The sequence below is a fragment of the Protopterus annectens genome, chromosome 2.part0 (genome assembly GCF_019279795.1).
Source record: "Protopterus annectens isolate FY-2018-M chromosome 2.part0, PAN1.0, whole genome shotgun sequence".
Classification (NCBI taxonomy): Eukaryota; Metazoa; Chordata; order Ceratodontiformes; family Protopteridae; genus Protopterus; species Protopterus annectens.
The window spans coordinates 6,615,727-6,634,420 of NC_056728.1; the positions used below are offsets into that span (position 1 = coordinate 6,615,727).

At 44.4% G+C, this 18,694-nt stretch overlaps 1 protein-coding gene across 1 annotated transcript in view; it reads left to right on the top strand.

Moving 5' to 3' along the window:
• LOC122793690 (mitogen-activated protein kinase kinase kinase 10-like) overlaps window positions 1-18,694 on the top strand; it is a 1,334,525-nt gene that overhangs the window by 1,026,727 nt on the left and 289,104 nt on the right. The window contains exon 7 of the mRNA XM_044061910.1: window positions 10,414-10,527. Within this exon, the coding sequence (XP_043917845.1) occupies window positions 10,414-10,527 (114 nt within the window). The remainder of the gene's footprint in view (window positions 1-10,413; window positions 10,528-18,694) is intronic.

An 18,694-nucleotide genomic window follows, 5' to 3' on the forward strand; every position in this document is an offset into this window, starting at 1 on the left:
GATCCATTGTGAACTAGCCACTGATTAACTTATTCTAAGTAGCCCACCCATGAATTCTTAGCTATTTTCAGCACTATGGCAGTATTGGCCAGTCTCCATGGTATAGCTTAAGGGACTTCTCCTCCCAGTATGTTGGACTTTATACAGTGCAGTGCAACATACTGGCACAGAAATAGACTTTTTCAAGGAAGGAATGTTCTTATTGGCAAGGGTCAGGCAAGTCCGCCACCATACCGTGCACCCTCTCCTACCCCTCACTGTGACACTGGGGAGTTCTCACCAATGGGAGCCTGCATAGCACTAGATTCCCTTATTACCATTTTATGGTAATGGCCCAAGCACTGCCAACATGCATAAGAACTGGAATTTGTGGTACTTACATATTATTGCAACCACATTTCTCTGCATTCACAACCATGCTTTCCTGTCAGCACCTTGTTTGTATTATTTATTCCTTCCATGTTCTACAGTGTACACAGCCTAATGGAGAAATAATCATAAAAATGAAATCCCTCTTAGCATAAGATTGCTGTGTTAAATCATGTAATGAATATACATATGAGGTATTACCGCAACCATGTTAATTATAATACTGAGTCTTTCTTTTTCTACACACACTACACTCCCTGATCAAAATTAAAATGCACACAGCATAGTAAGCAAGGCTGTATTTTCCCTTAATGTTTGCAAGGGGAACTGTACCTGTAGTCTCTCTTTCCCTGATTACATCTAGCTAATTGGGGTTATGGGGCATAGTGCCAGCACCACCTCTTTTCATGTAATGTTAATCGAAATCTCAGTCTAGAGAGGATTGATCTGAGAGATGCATGCTTCAGAGTAAGCTTTTCATTTTAAGACACAAGTGCTTTTTTATTATTTCCAACAACTACTTTCAGTTATTAACTGCATCGCCAACTGTATATTTTAGTTTCACTGATCTTTTTGCAGTGCAAAACCCATGCAAATTACTACCGTGATTTTACTAAGTTCCATTAAGTTGTGTCGGGAAAGGATGGTACCCAGGAAAAGGAATTTTTCTGTTACTCCTGTTCCTGTTTCAGATCCAGTGTCGTAGAAAACTAATTAGGAGTTTACACACCCCTTTTTACTTCAAGATGAACTTGTTTCGCGATTACGTTATAAATTATTGCAGGTTAGAAATGTGGTTGCAATAATACATAAGTACCACATTTTTTTTATGAATCCCAATCAGTGATGCTGGAAGCACATAGCATACAATAGCATTTTTTCAGCTTATGAATATAAATGGGGAACCACATCCAGGTCAAGGGGTGTTCTAAAGAGTTATTGTATCAGTGTGCCTATTATGAAGACAACATTACAGAAGGATGATGCTTGCTGCACATATTACTGGGCACCTATGTGCATGACATCATGTTGTTAGTAGTGACCTGTGACTGCCACAGTAGGATGCTTAAGTATAGGTGCTATAGATGTTTTTTTTGTGTGTGTATTACAGAAACATACACACTTGTGTTGAGAACCAGTGATGTCTATGTGAGATATTGCTCATATTTGTCCAAACACATGAACTTCTGCTGAGTACCAAGGTGTGTCATGCATCCCTGTGCATCATTCAGGGTAAGATGATGATGAATGTATGCCCAAGGAAACTCCCATCTGTAAGTCACAGTAGTCATTTAGTGTACAGAACATCATGCTCAAGATGCAGTTGTGTATCTGCCACTGTGAAGTTTGGGGCCCATCTTTACACAGTATTCCTGTATGTCTTGAGTGTTCATTGCTTTCTGTATCTGTGACCTCCAGAATTCATCTGAATTCTGTCTTTTTAATTCTGCAATTGTTTCAGCTACATCTCCTGCTTGTTAGAATAAATCTATAGATGTTAAGTTGTCAATCTCGCCTTCATTCTTGCTTGATGGGTTCGGAGCCGATCCCTCGGCTCCGACTCGGCACTTGCTTTAGTTCGAGAACTCCTTTTACCAGCTCGAGGCAGCCCCATATCCCATGATGCAAGGCAGGAAGTACCCAGATCTCGTTTGCCGCTTCGCTTGGGAGGTCTTCTCTTTACCAGCTCCTGGTAAGTAATTCACATTTGTGACATTTAAGCCCCCTTTTAGTTAAAAACTATTTGTTTTGATAGTTTAACTTTAAATTTAACTTTTTCTGACAGAAATCCCTGTCTCTCTTAATTTTTTTAGTCAGTTAATTTCCCTATCCCATCCCCCCCCCTGTTAGGGTGTGTGTGTTGGTATTTTTTACTAAATACCTTTTTGGTATTAGTTTTAATTTAATTGGACTGGTGTGTGTGTGTTTTGTTAGGCACCATGTCTAAAGAGAGGGTTTCAGGTTTTAAGAAGTGTGACTCGTGCTGTCAGAAGATGTCTCTGACAGACGATCACACTTCTTGCCTGTACTGTTTGGGCCCTCTTCACCTGCAGGACTCCTGTGCTATTTGTCACTCCTTCAGCCAGAGAGTCCTGCAGGAGAGACGAATAAGTTGATTCTCAGGGGTCTTCTTAAGCCGGAGGGCTCTCCGGCTAAGTCGGCCCACAAAATCAACTAAATCTGCCAAGACCCAGGCTTCTGTTTCTAAGCCTGTGGCCTCGGCTCCGACTCGTATAGAGTCGAGATCGCTCGGGGAAGCCGATTCTGGATCCACTAAGCTTCGGCCGATGGCTATCGGTGCCGAATCTGCTGACCACTGTGGTGTCGGTTCCGACCGACACCCACGCACGGCATCGGTGTCGGCTCCGATCGGCTCCGACACCCATGTGCAGGCATCGGTGTCGGCTCCGATCGGCTCCGACACCGTTACTTTGGTGGCTGTATCGGCTCCGGCTGGAGCCGATACATCGAGTTCTGCCGGCTCCGAGAAATCGGTGCCGACAGGATCAGTAATATCGGCTCCGATGACCCATTCCAGGAAGAGGTCGAGGTCTCCTTCCTTGGGGCCGATACTTTCGGCTCCTGCCTCGCCTCTTCTATCGAACGGAGCCATCGGAGCCGATCTTCAAGGTCATCCAGGTTGTCAGATCATGACCTAGAGAGTGGTCAGTAGATTGCTCAAGTCACAGGTACTGGCCCAAATGCTACACAGTCCGTCTCAGCAGACGACTGTTGGTCCACACCCCGTTACAGTTCCTCCTTCAACTCTACCCCAGAGCTTGGAGTTGGAGTTGGAGTCTTCGGGCATGGTTACTGCTACGGCTGGAGGACGGATACCCCCTTCTGTTCCTTCAGCCCCTACTCTTATCTCCTCTTCCTTAGAGGGATTCGGTGGTCGGGCTTCCATGGTCTCCTCCGAGGGGGTGAGTGGCATCGGACCCTTGTCCGAACCCGCTCTTCCCCTTGGAGCCTCGGCCTTGGTGAGCTCGGCTCCGACATCTGCCTCGGAGACTTCCCTTTCGGTGGCCCCTGGAGTTCCTAGCTCTTCGGAGCGGGGTCTCTCGGACCTGCCCGGGAGGGGAGCATTCGAGGTGATGAAGAGTGTACTGGCCACTGGTATCAGTCAGCAGTCTCTTCCCGTAGCTCCTCCCTCTATTGTACCTGTTGACATCTCTGCCACTTCTCTTGCTACAGGACCCAGAGATCCTCCACCTCAGGTTTCCCCATTGGGAATTTCCCTCTTCCGAGGATTCTGCAGATGTTTGGGGAGATCGTCCTAGGAAGAGGAGATGTAAGAGGAAGCATGTAGACTCCTGAGTCTGTCACTGGATACTGACTTTGATGAGTCAGAGGGATCCCCTAGATCCCCTCTGAGGATGTCTCCTTCTCAGACATCCTAGAACTTCTGAAACAGAGGGAAACTGGCCCACCAACAATCCCTCTGAGGATGAGTCAGTATACCTAGAGGCGTTTGGATCTCGGCCCTCCACCTCCTGGGTGTCTCCGCCTTCGACCCCCTTATGCAGGTTATTGCACGAAGGCGTGGACAGCTCCTGACTCTGTAGAGCCAGTCCCTAGGAGGCCTTCTAAATTTATAACTGCCCCTAGTGACAAACAATTCCTTACCAAGGGTGTCCCCGCTGATGCCATGGTGGTGGCTGCGGCCACCAAAAGGAACTTGCAGATCCTTCCGTGCCCGTCCATCCTCCTAATAAGGACTCTAGGACCATGGATAGGTGCAAGCGGATGTTTTCCTCAGCGACCTTTGCTATGCGTTTGCTGAATTATCTTTGTCACTTCACCAGACTCCAGAGAGATATCCTGAAGGAGCTGGGAGAAGTAGTTCAGGATCCTACAGCTGCAGGGGCCCAAGAAAAGATTGCTTCGCAGCTAGGAACCCTCAATTCCATTGCTAACTCCTCCATGCTAATATCTTATGCTGCTGATGGAGCGGTAGAGCCGCAGGCACAGGTGTGGCTCTTAGACGCCAAGCCTGGATGCGGCTATGTGATTTTGCGGATCCCTTTAAGGCGTCCTTCACAAATTCTCCCTTTGATGGGTCAGCTTTGTTTGGCCCTCAGGTGAAGGAAACCTTGACCAGGTGTGAGCAGGACGGCAAGACTCTTTCTGCTGTTGGAGTCCGTTTTCCCACCCCTTCTAGGCCTTATCGCAAAGGACAGAAGGGTGGGAAGATGTGGTTCCGTAAATCCCAAGGAGTCACGCCGATTCACGTGGTCAGTTTACCCCTAGAGGCAGAGGGGTAACAACAACAGCCGCTCTAGAGGCAGAGGGGTCCAAGAATCGGGGCAACAGGGAGTCTCTTCGAGAAGCCCTTTCAGCATCCCTGAGGTGTTGCCCGGCTGTCCCTCCTTGGAGGCAGTCAGGAAGATTATCACTGTACCCAGAAGCCTGGCATTCCCTCACTCAAGACAGATGGGTACAGTCGATCATATCCAAGGGTTACATAATTCCTTTCGAGGAAAGTCCCTTCCCCTCAAGTTCCCTTCCAGATGTACCACCGGTCTAAGGGACATTGCAGAGTTAGAGATCGCAAAACTACTGCAAAAGAGCCATTCAGCCAGTTACAATAGACCATTCAGAGCCGGAATCTACTCAAGGTTCTTTTGGTCCCCAAAAGACGGGAGACTGGAGACCAATATTGGATCTCAGCAGACTCAACAAGTCTGTCAGGAAGACAAGATTCGAATGGTCACTCTTCAGTCAGTTCTGCCCTTCTTACAGAAGGACAACTGGATGTGCTCAATAGATCTTCAGGATGCGTGCTATCACATCAAAATTCACAGACGCTCCAGGAGATTTCTCCGCTTTCGGCTGGGGTCCAGTCATTTCCAGTTCAGAGCCCTGCCCTTTGGTCTCACTACAGCCCCCAGAGTGTTCACCAAATGCATGGCAGTGGTCACGGCTCACCTGAGACGTCAAGGATTCCAGGTGTTTCCGTATCTCGACGACTGGCTCCTGTCAGCCACCACCAGGCATCAGCTTATACAAGCCAGGGATTACACAATAGACCTTTGTTCTCATTTGGGCATCTCAGTCAACTACGAAAAGTCATCCTTATCGCCCTGCCAGTCTATTACCTTCATAGGCGCAAACTTAAACACTGTTCGGATGTCAGCTACCCTTACAGAACAAAGAGTTTCAGACATTCAGACTCATGTCAGGATCATTCTGGCCAGCAAGAAGGTACAGGCCAGAATGGTTCTAAAGGTATTAGGTCTTATGGCTGCGGCCATCACTCTTCTTCCCTGGCCCGATTCTACATGCGCCTCCTTCAGTGGATGCTGTTCACACAGTGGTCATACCAGCAACTCCCAATGCATCACCAGATTCTGGTGACACAAACATGCAAAGAACATCTTGCTTGGTGGATCACATCGTCTCAGGTTCACCAAGGCAGGTGCTTTGTACCTCCGTCCCGATAGCCACTGTCACCACGGATGCCTCCCTGATCGGGTGGGGGGGTCATTATCAGGGCAGGATGGTTCATGGGACGTGGCAACCGTTCGAGTACCATCTGCACATAAATGTCCTGGAGATGAGAGCAGTGCTTTTAACGTTGCAAGCCCTCAACGACTTTCTTCCCGTAGGGACAATTGCAGTCCACACAGACAACATGTCTGTAGTTTGGTATATCAACAAACAGGGCGGAACCAAGTCCTACCCCTTGTGTCGAGAAGCGCTCAGACTATGGCAATGGGCGATCTCCTCTCATCGGTTTCTGGTAGCAACGCATATCCCTGGGAAAACCAACATTATAGCGGACAGATTGAGCAGAGCTATTCTCATGCCTCACGACTGGTCTCTCAAGCAATCCATAGCGGAAGAGATTTTTCTGGAATGGGGTCGTCCATGTTGCGATCTTTTTGCTACTCCCCAAAACAGCAAATGTCCAGACTTCTTCAGCCTCTTCCCTCTATGAGGCCATCGCCCCAGAGACGCTCTGACCCAGGATAGGCCCCAGGGACATCTTTATGCCTTCCTCCATTTCCTCTGATCCCTCAGGTGATCCAGAAAGCTACCGTTTGAGAGCCAAATTGATTCTCATTGCCCTTACTGGCCTCGACAAGTTTGGTTCCCGTTCCTCCATCATCACCTTTTGGTGCAGCCGTGGCATCTGGACCCAGTGCCAGATCTACTGATTCACCAATCCGGTCAGCTGCACCGGTCAATCCCTTCTCTCAACCTCACAGCATGGTTGCTCCACTTCCTTCCTTAGCCAGGCTTCCTTTGATCTCTAACCCAGTTAGAGATATCATAGTAACTTCACTAAAATCCTCTACCAGGAGGATTTACACAAGCAAATGGAAACGTTTCTCTTATTGGGCTAAGGCCCAAAATATTGATCCTTTTACTGCCCCTGTTCAGGCAGTTCTGGACTTCTTAGCAGAGATTTTTCATGCAGGCTCCTCTTCTTCCACAGTCAGAGTTCAGTTGGCTGCTATTTCTAATTTTCATGTCGGGATAGCAGATCATAATATTATGTCCCATAGGCTCTGCAGGGCCTTCTTGAAAGGAATTTTCCTACTAAAGCCTCCAGTCAGGAATCCTCCACCTCAGTGGGATCTAAATTTAGTGCTGACATCCTTGATTCTTCCCCCCTTCGAGCCAGCTGTTTCTTGTTCCCTGAAATATCTTTCTTGGAAAACTTTATTCCTAGTGGCTATTACATCTGCCAGGAGGGTGTCTGAACTTCATGCTCTTTCGGTTCGACCCCCCTATTTGATTTTTCACAAAGACAGAGTATCTTTGAGAACTAATCCATCCTTTTACCTAAGGTCGCTTCAAAACAATCTGAATCAATCTATTGATCTCCTGTATTTTTCCTAACTATTCAGATAGAGCTGAACAAAAGCTACATTATCTTGACGTCCACCGTCAGCTTAGATATTATTTGGACAGAACAAAAAAATTTAGAAAATCTGATCAACTTTTTGTTTCCTATGCGGATAATAAAAAAGGCCTTCCTGTTTCTAAAGTGACTTTGTCCAGATGGCTTTCTTCGGTCATCACTGAAATTTATACTATCAGGGGAAAACAGCTGTGCTCAAAACCTAAAGCACATTCAACTAGGAGTTTAGCTACTTCTACAGCTTTTCAAGCTAGACTGCCTTTGGACACTATTTGTGCAGCGGCCACTTGGGCCACTCCTCACACTTTTGTTTCCCATTACAAATTGGACTTGGCCTCCAGGGACAGAGCCAGTTTTGGCTCTACAGTCCTCAAGAGTTTGTTCCATTGAGCCACCCAGGATAGAGGTGCTAGGGGCGCGGTCCCATCAAGCAAGAATGAAGGCGAGATTGACAACTTAACATTAAGAAGTTATGTACCTACCATAACGTTCCATGTTAGTTGTCTTCTCTCGCCTTCTTTCTTGCGACCCTCCCTCCTTCCCCTGGCCTGGACAGACCTTGTATAAGAAACTATAATGCTAAAGACCATTCAGACCTGGTCCTTTTTCCATTTGTAAGTTTCTTCTTCCTTTGGGAAGTATTGTTTATGCTTGGTGTTATTGCCCTTTGTCAACAAACGAGATCTGGGTACTTCCTGCCTTGCATCATGGGATATGGGGCTGCCTCGAGCTGGTAAAAGGAGTTCTCGAGCTAAAGCAAGTGCCGAGTCGGAGCCGAGGGATCGGCTCCGAACCCATCAAGCAAGAAAGAAGGCGAGAGAAGACAACTAACATGGAACGTTATGGTAGGTACATAACTTCTTATTTTTTTAATTGCCCTAACTTCAAATTCACCCTGTGTAGTCTGATACCAAAACAGTTTTCTTTTGGGAAAGAAAGAATGAATTTGGGATACAGCTAGAAAAATAGATATTGTATGTTTAAATGTTGTAAACTGTACTCTTTAAGTGTCTGTAACATATTGAACAGCATCATGTTTCTGTTTTAGTAGTATTTTTATAAGAGTTTCAAATAACCCTTCCTATGACTCTTCCCTCATGAATGAAAAAAAGCGGGCATTTTCAACTTTGCTGAGAAAGATGAGTATACATGAGAAATCCATTCTTTTTATTGTAAAGAAAATGTTTAGCAATAGTTGAGAGAGACATCAGTCACACTCGTGAGGTGATATGTATAGATTGGTTCTGGAGAAACTGAAATGATAATACCGAATTTTCATAATCTTTATATAATGATTTTTTTCAGTGTAATAATTTTGTGACCTTGCCTTGAAAACATATGCCATGAAAAATGTTCTTCCATACAGGCAACAGATGACCCTTTTGGTGAAAATGGGTGGGTTAAACATTTGGGTAGAAATGTTCTTGCAGAAATTCCATTAATGTATTTATAAATGTCTGTTCAGACTGTTAACTGGGTTGTTTCATGTTTTTTTTTTTTGTTGTTGTTGTGTCTTTCGGCTTATCCCGGTTGGGGGTCGCCACAGCGGAACTCCGGTCCGCTAATGTTTGGTAGTGGATTTTTACGTGCCAAGTTACCAGCCCTGACGCACAACCTTCAACTAAGGCACGCCCATTCACGCATGCCTCTACACAGAAGACGCTCTAGCTGAGAATCGAACGGGACAACGTCTTGCTGTGAGGTGACAATGCTACTGCAGCACCACTACCGCGGGACTTCATGTTTATTCTAGCTTATTACCATTGGTATTCTTGGAATACCCCATTAGGGAAGAGGACTAAAAGATTTTGGTTTTTAGCTGTACTGAAAAAACAAAAAAAAAATAGGTAGTCACTGGTCAGTTTTCTGGACATATCCATTCAGTAGTGTCTTTCCAACTCATGACATAGGATCCCAGAAAATTGTCTTGTTGAAATGTTGGGGCCAGGCTGCAATGATGCATTAAGAAAAGCTTCAGTGAAGTGTTTTGCTCTGAAACCTGTTTGCAGCTCTGACTTTGAAGAGTGAAGCTTTGTTTTTTTTTTTGCCTAGAAATATTCTAAACCATGTGTATCCAGGTAAGAAGTTTTGATTTTACATATGGGTGATGGAACATCTTCAGTGCTAAACTGGGAGCAGTTCAGATGGGAGCATAGCATACTAGATGGACTGTGTGCCTTTTATTGATAAAGTAAGTTTGGAACTCTATACGCACAGAGTATATCTAGGGTGTTAGTAGTGGCATATGTCAGGTACGCAGGTAGTACTGTTAAGTTGTAATTGTGATGTGCATCAAGTACCTACTATATACACATATTCATTTATATAAATTGTGACGTGCACTGTGTACACTACATACATAGGCATATACACATATTCACGTGTGTGTGTGTGTGTATATAGACACACACGCACACAATCGATGTGTGTGCACTGGTTCGCACTCCTATATCATGTGGATAATATACATAGATTTATAGCCAACTATAAAATGTGCAGCATTTTTTCTGTGATTATTTTTTAATCAAATAAAAATCAAGTACTCCTTATTTGTACACAAAATATAACGGCTAAAATCTACCATAGGAATAAAGGCTAGGCCAGTAGGCTAGTATGTACCTAATGAGGTACTGGGGTGTTAATATGGATTCACTGAAGGCTGTATCTGTGTGATTGAAAAGACAAGGGGTCTCAGGGAGTGCATGAGGCATGAGAAAGGTGGGTGTAATTACTAAAGTGTACACTGTTGTATGGTGCATATTTATTTATTTACTTAACATTTGTTGACTGGGAAAGTCTGACTTGGAACAAAGCCAATTTTCAATGGAGGCCCAGGGAGAAACACTCCAGACACATGTCTATCTGACGTGGGAGGAAACCAGAGCACCCGGAGGAAACAGAGAGAGGACATGCAGATTCCGCACAGAAGGCATCCCAATCGAGAATCAAACTGGAGAACCTCTTGCTGTGAGGCAAGAATGTTACCACTGCGCCGTCCAATCTATTTAGGTAGTTTTATGGACTACACCTTGTAGGGCCACCCATAGGGGACAGAAGTTCTTGACAGTGTAGCACAGAAACATATTAAGCTGTGTATGTTGTACACCTGAGAAAAAGAAAGATTGTGCTTTTAAGTATTCATGGTTGTTTTTTTTATTATTGTGTTTTGACAGATTTTAAACACAAGATCACTGTGCAAGCCTCTCCTGGTTTGGGCAGGAGGAGAAATGTGTTTGAAGTTGGGCCTGGGTCACCTACATTTATTCCTCGCTTTCGAGCTATAAAGTGTAAGTACATGAAAACTGTTGTGTGGTATGAAGATGTGCATTCTTTGTTATTTTTTGTTTTGTGTTTTATTAATTAATTTATTTTTTAACTTGTATAGAATTCTGAGTTTGAACAGGTAATAAGTTCTGCGAGCTTTGGTCGTCCTTGGATTTCGTTAGAAAGCATGTCTAAGGAATACAGAAAAGCACCTTAGTTTATGTAGTGAAGGGTTCTTGCTATAGGTGAGTTAGTTGTCAGGCACATAAAACTCCCACTGGAGATTTTCCTATCTAGATGTGTGTATTGCCTGTTTTAGATATTCTGCAAATACATCTATTGATTATATTTGCCATATTTTTGCATGTATGTTCTCTAATATTTTTAGAATGTGGCAACAAATTTGTTTTCCAGTTTCTTTTTTTCAACCAGTAAAGAAGTAAAATTGTGTCTTTTGACACCTTTGTACAGTAATTGTTTTTCTTTTAACTTGCAGTGCAGAAATCAGTAATTGTTAATGCTTAGGACTGACTTCACTGAGTAATACAGTTTCTGTTTTTAACACCTTTTTATTAGATAAAACTACAAACTGATATATTCCAGTTGTACATACATCTAGAATGATAAACAGAACTTTAACTATTACTGGTGCACCATCAACCTGATTTTAACATTGCTTTGTCTTTCACTTTTTAAATTCAGTATCTTAAGAAATCATTTGTTAGCAGTGAAGCATTATGTAAACACGCTAACTTGCATTGGCAGTACCAAAAACACTCCATAATGATTAGTCTGAAAATTATACATTTATGACCTGTTAGTTTTCAGTTCAAAACTACACAGTGCAGTTCTGTCGTGTATCATGTCATCATTGCACAGTTAATAACAGCAATACTAGGTCTGTAAAAAGCTGTTAATGTTAATCTGCAGTCTGATAAACAAAAGGTGTTTGAGTGTTGAATCGCTAATGTTTAGAAGTATAGAGTCTGTCTTCTGTCATTGAGCTAGTAGCAAACGTATGAAGTGTAATAATTGCTAAGATTGATTCCACTAATTAAATCACAGTATACTTGTAAGTGTATTCACGAAGCTGAGTGAAATGTAAGGGAAGGTAGGAACTGAGCAATGTCTACAATGTTGAAGTGAATGAAAAGTGTTAAAAAGAAAACATATTAATACTCCATGAAAATAACACAAGGAGGGGCTGTTATGGTTTGTCTTTTCAGTTTCTTTGAAATGTACGTGTCATTTTTTTAAAATGTCATGTTTAATAAAAATGTTTACAAATATGTTTCGAAGCATAGAGCAACTAGAAAGCATAACATTGAAGTGATACATTTAATAGAGACAAGAAGGGAGTACCCTGCCACACAAATAAAAATGCAGACTGTTGAGTAAAGTTTTACATACTGCAGCTCTGGTTGCCCAGTTTCCCTTGTGATAAGTTAATCAAAAATTTCCCCAAGTTTAAAGAATTGTGAAAGCTGTGGAGGAAGGGTTTAGACATATATGCTGTCAGAAATGTAGCCCCACCAAAAAAAAAATCAGGGCTACAAGACAAAAAAGGGGCCAAAATCTACTGAGTCTTGTCAAAAGGTGCCTTTTAAAATACTGAAATTAAATCAGTGAAGGAATGGAACTGATAGCGAATGTGACTTTTACCAAAAGGCTCAGCATTTAAAATGATAAAAAGAAGTCAGCCTAGAGACTGGCAGAAAAAGGCCTCTACTTAAAAATGCACTAAGGGAAATTGTATCAGAGACTGCAGCAGGGTCAGATCGGTCTATTACTTGAAAAGAAAAAGTACAACCCAAACAAAAATTTAAGCTTCTAAGTTATAGCAGAGAAGTAATAGGGTTGCCACCTGTTCCTGTTGGCTCAGGATAGTCCGTATTTGGGTAGTTGTGTCCTGCCAAAAAACATAAAAAATAGTGAATGTCCTGAGATTTTTAGGACAAAAAAATATTTCCTGTGATAGTTAAATAAAACAATGTGAAGTTGTTCAATCTCGCTGTTCATTCTTACGCATGGGTTCGGAGCCGATCCTTCGGTTCCGAGTCGGCCGCTTTCACAAGCTCGAGGTTTTAGACTAGCTTGAGGCCAAGTTCCTGTCCCATGATGCTCTCTGCCTCACCTCAAATCTAGTTTGCCTCTGCAACAGATCGGAGGTCGAGAGTGGAGCTTGAGCCAGTATTACCTTTTTCAATTACTATTAGACAGTGAACTTAGTTTGTTCTTACAAATATAAGTGTGTTTCTTGGCTAGTTAGCCTTAGCTTTTGTTTAGGCATTGTCCTTTTTCTCTTTTTGACAAGTTTTTTGTCTTTATAGAGTGGCTGCTCTTAGGCCCTTGTTGGTCATATTTAAGTTCTTCCCTATCCTGTTTTAAAGTTTAGACTTTAGAAGTTTAGTAGTTTAAAATTTTTGCAGTTTAAGAGTTAGCGTGATAGTTGTAGCTGTTAGCTTCTTGCAGCTTTAGCATTTTCTTAGTGTGTGCTATAGTTATTCTATTTAGATTGGTTTATTCTTTTCTAGAGTGGTGCTGTGTCTAGACAGTTTATGTAGATACATAGATAACTTAGGCATTGCATTATGGCGAATCTTAAGGAGAAAGAAAAACAAAGTCTGGATTCAAGAAATGCCCTAAGTGTGGGCAGAAAATGTCAATCACAGATTTGCATGTCAGTTGTGTGTACTGTTTGGGGGCAGTCCATTTGTCATTCTTTTAGCAGCAGGGTCTTGCTGGAACGCAGGAGGAAACTGGTAGACAGGGGTTTGCTAAAACCAGATTTCCAAAAATCGCTGGACAAGGCCGACCAGACTTCGCAACCTTCGAAGGGATCAAAATCTTCGAAAGCTTCTTCAGAGCCGAAGTCTCCGGCTCTGAGACTTGTTGAGAAGGTGCGGTCGCCAGTTCTGCAGTTTTCGGAACCGAGCACTGAGCTTGTTTTTCGGAGCCGATCCCCGTTATTGGAACTGGTCTCTGAAACTTTGAGATCACCTATTTTACAATTGGTGGCTTCGTCTGATGTGGACCCGCGTGGTGCAGAGGCTCCTTGAGAATCCAGCACTAGCCAAATTATCTACTTCGGCCCAACTGGTTTTGGAGCCGAAGACTGTTTACCTACTGTATATGCCTCCCTCGAGCCAAGCCGGGCCTTTGGAGCCAGGGGAGGAGGAACTGATGATTGTGGAACCTTCGGAGCTGAAACCTGTTCCAGTGCCATCGGCTCTGTCAACTCAGACCACTTCTGTGCCGTTCGAGGAGTCTGGGAGCCAACACTCTCTGGTCGTTTCTGGAGGGAGAGTCAAACCAATAGGTCAGTTCCGACCCTTCTGCTCAGAGCTACAGCATGGATGAGCTCGGCTCCTTCCTCTGGGTCGGAGCCCACTGTGTCGGCGCCGGGGAGGATGCCATCTTCTTCAAAACTGGCTACTTCCTCGAATCGGAACAGTGGCGCCTTTGATGCCATGAGGAGAGTTATGTCTTCCAAGACTCCCACAGCCTTCCTCCTCATCCCCGAAAGTGCCGCTTTCTGCCTCTACATCACAGGTCCCTGTAAAGTGTCGAGCCCCAGAGCCTTAGGTAGACCTATTGGGTGACCCATGTTCTACTGAGACACCACCAGTAGCTCCCACTGATGAGGTTCCCAGGAAGAAGCTTTGCAAGAGGAAGCATTTAGACTCCCCACAGGAGTCTGTCACATTTGACACCGACTTAGAGGAGTCAGAAGGGTCCCCACGGTCCCCCTCGGTGGATATCTCCTTTGCTGATATCCTTGAAGTCCTGAAACAGAGGGGTGACTGGCAGTCTATTAGCCCTACTGATGATGAATCGGTGCTTCTGAAGGCTTTTGGGTCTCAATCCTCCACCTCCTTGGTGACCACCCTTCGATGAACTAATGGAGTTGGTTGCTCGAAGGGCGTGAGTGTCTCCTGATACCGTGGAACCTGTCCCTTGGAGGCCCAAAACATTTATTACATCGCCACAGGATAAAATGTTCCTTACCAAAGGAGTGCCAGTTGATGCCATGGTGGTGGCGGCGGCGGCCACCAAGAAAGAGATGTCTGAAACCTCTTCTACTGTCCATCCTCCTAATAGAGATTCCAGGATTATGGACAGGTATGGGAAACGCATTTTTAGTTCAGCGACTTTTGCTATGCGATCGCTCAACTATCTGACACATTTTACCCATCTTCAAAGAGATCTCCTTAAAGAGCTTGGAGATGCTCTACAGGGTATTATAGCTGAAGGTGTCCCTGATAAGGTGACATCCCAACTCCATACCCTTAATTCCATAGTTAACTTGTCCATGCGGCTCATTTCTTATGCAGCCGATGGTTCGAGTTGGGCAGCGGGTTCAGCAATAGCTCTTAGGAGACATTCCTGGATGCACTTATGCTCCTTTGTGGAAGGCTTCAAGTCTTCCTTCGTTATTACCCCATTTGATGGCTCGTCCCTTTTCTGGCCTAAAGTCAAGGAGACCCTCACTAGGTGTGAACAAGATGGAAAGACTGTATCTGCCATAGGAGTCTGTTTTTCCACCCCTACTAGACCTTACCCCAAAGGGCAAAAGGGAGGAAAAATGTGGTTCCAGAAGGAGCTTTTCAGAACACACATAGTGAACCCCCCTCCAGGGACAGAGGAAGGGGTAATAATGGAAGACGCCACTCGGGCGGCAGAGGGGGTCCGCAAAACCAGGGAGACAGGGATCAGTTCTTTGGCAAGCCCTGCCAGCGCTCCTAAATGGAGGACCGACTGTCCTAATCTAGAGGTAGTTGGGGGTCACTTTTCTTTGTATCCAGACCCCTGGCTAGAAATTACAAAAGATTCTGGGTACAAAGAATTGTTACCAGAAGTTATGCCATTCCGTTCTCAGAACCCCCCCCCCCCCCATACGAAGGAAAATCCCAGACATTCCACCCAGTCTCAGGGATTAAGCAGCTATAGAAATTTAAAGACTGCAGGAAAAGAGTCATCCAGCCAGTCCCAGCAGACCAAATAGGATCCGGAACCTACTCCAGATTCTTTTTAGTTCCAAAGAAAACAGGGGACTGGAGGCCCATCTTGTACCTCAGCAGACTCAACACCTTTGTAAAGAAGAAGTTCTGGATGGTCACGCTTCAATCGATTCTTAGGTTTCTAGGAACGGGCGATTGGATGTGCTCTATACATCTCAAGGATGTGTACTATCATATCAAAATGGCCAGACCATCCAGAGATCACTTGCGTTTCCGGCTGGGAGCCACTCACTGTCAGTTCAGAGCACTGCCCTTTGGTCTTGCAACAGCCCCCAGAGTGTTTACCAAATGAATGGCAGTGGTTACGGCTCACCTGAGGCATCTAGGATTCAGTGTGTTTCCGTATCTGGATGACTGGCTCCTCACCGCCACCTCCAGGCATCAGCTATGTCAATCCAGGGATCACACACTCAATTTGTGCTCTCAGTTAGGAATAACTATAAATTTTGACAAGTCTGCGTTTTCACCATCGCAGCGTATCTCCTTTATTAGAGCAGACTTAGACACCACCACCACCATGGTAAAATTGCCATTGGATAGAGTAGTCACTCTTCGACAACAGGTATCAGACATTTTGACAAACAAAAAAGTACCAGCTTCTCAAGTGTTGAAACTACTAGGTACTATGGCAGCAACGCTCACAGCAGTTCCTCTGGGGCATATGCACATGAGAATACTTCAATGGTTACTCTTCACCCAGTGGTCATACCAACAACTTCCGATGTCATTCTTGATAATGATTAAAGATTCATGCAGAAGGGATCTTCAGTGGTGGTTGACCAGCCACCATGTAACAGTTTGTTCTTCCCCTGCCATCAGCCACTGTGACCACGGATGCTTCTCTGATAGGGTGGAGGGGGGCTTTTTCAGGGAAGAACAGCCCAAGGCACCTGGTCAGAGAGAGAGTCACAGTTGCACACAACTGTTCTGGAGATGAGAGCGGTACTTTTGGCGTTGCAGTATTTCCAAGACTCTCTTCCTCTGGGACCGATTGCGATTCAGACCTACAACATGTCAGTGGTCTGATATATTAACAAGCAAGGGGGAACCAAGTCTTACCCCTTATGTTGAGAGGCCCTGAGAGTCTAGCAGTGGGCAGTATCCACCGGGTGCTTTCTGATAGCGATGCACATCCCTTGGAATGTGATCACGGACAAAATGAGCAGAGCCATTCTGATGCCGCATGAGTGGTCCCTCAAAGACGATGTTGCGGAGATGATTTTCCACTGATGGGGCCTGCCTTGCTATGACCTGTTTGCATCCCCCATGAATGCCAAATGCAGAAGCTACTTTGCCCTGAATCCCCCACTAGGGAAGAACCCAAGGGATTCTCTCGTACACGCTTGGCCCCTGGGACTCCTATATGCTTTTCCACCAATTCCAAAATTCTTGTAGAAAGCCAAAGCCCTGGGGAGGACTGTAATTCTAATAGCCCCATATTGGCCTTGACAGATCTGGTTCCCCATCCTTTGACTCTACCAACTAGAGGAACCTTGGATTCTGGACCCCGTTCCAGATCTCTTGACACATTCTTCAGGGGCTCTTCATCATTCTCTTCATTCCCTCAGATTGACAGCTTGGCTGCTCCAATTTCCAACATAGCCAGGTCACACAGTTTTTCCCCGGAGCTACAGCGTATCCTTATATCCTCTCATAAAGCTTCCACCAGAAAGTTGTATGCCAGCAAATGGAAGCAATTTGCTTTTTGGGCTTGGCAAAATAATATTGACCTGTATGTCACCCCAATTGCTAGCATTTTACAGTTCTGACTAAGCTTTTTAATGAAGATGCTGCAGCTGCCACCATACGAGTTCAATTGGCTGCAATTTCAGATTTTCACCTCTGATCTAAAGGTTCTAATCTAATGCCTCACAGGTTATGTAGAGCCTTCTTAAAAGGTATCATACATCTTAGACCACCAGTTAGACAACCTTTTACTACCTGGAATCTGAATTTTGTTTTATCAAGGATTATTCTTCCTCCTTTTGAGCCTGCATCATCCTGCCAACTAAAATTTCTGTCTTGGAAAACAAAAAGTTGTTCTGATTTTCTAAATTCTTTTGTTCTATCCGAATAGAATCTTCGCTGCCTGTGAACATCAAGTTCATGCAACATGTACTCCAACTTGTTGGAATGGTTACTGAAGAAAATTGGTAGTTCAATAGTTTGGTTCAGATTAGCCTCCGAACATACCTTTGGAAGGAAGAAAGGGTTAGTCCTCAGCAACACTCTGTCGGGGTGAAAAGTCAAATATGGGGGTTTGACAGGGCCTGAAGTTCGGACACTCTGTGCTGATGTAATGGCTACCAAGAAGATGGTTTTCCCATGTTGACACCAAGAAAGGGCTACCAGTATCAAAAGTTACTCTTTCCAAATGGTTGACTGCACAAAATTCACATATTACTCCGTGAATCAACTATTAGAGCACAGCGTGAAAGCTCATTCTACTAGGGCTGTTTCTACTTCCTCAGCTTATACGGCTAGGCTGCCTTTGTACACGATATGTGCAGCTGCCACTTGGTCTAAGTCTCATACCTTCATTACGCATTACAAACTAGATGGGGGCCTCTGGGGACAGGGCTTCCTTTGGTCCCACTGTCCTCAGGAATATACTCCCGTGAGCTACCCAAGATGAATGGTGCTTGGGACACTATCCATGTGTAAGAATGAACGGTGAGATTGAACAACTTCACATAAGGAAGTTATGTACTTACCATAATGTTCCATGTAAGTTGTTCATCTCGCTTTCATTCTTAGATTCCCACCTGCCTTCTCCCTCCAGGCTTCTTGAAGAACGGGTGGGTCTTGTTATAGGATTTCTTACTCCGTCTGGAATAATGTTTATATGTTTATTATGTTATACATGTTGGGATCAGCAAACTAGATCTGAGGTGAGGCAGAGTGCATCATGGGATAGGGACTTGGCCTCGAGCTACTCTATAACCTCGAGCTTGTGAAAGCGGCCGACTTGGAGCCTAGGGATCGGCTCCGAACCCATGTGTAAGAATCAAGGTGAGTTGAACAACTCACATGGAACGGGTAAGTACATAATTTTTTTTAGTATGTGAAATATCTTATTGCTGTATGGAACAATACAAGCAACTCAAATTCTACAAGAATAAGCTTTTATTTTGGCAGAATTGTCAAATCTGGTTCCTTGCACTAGTTG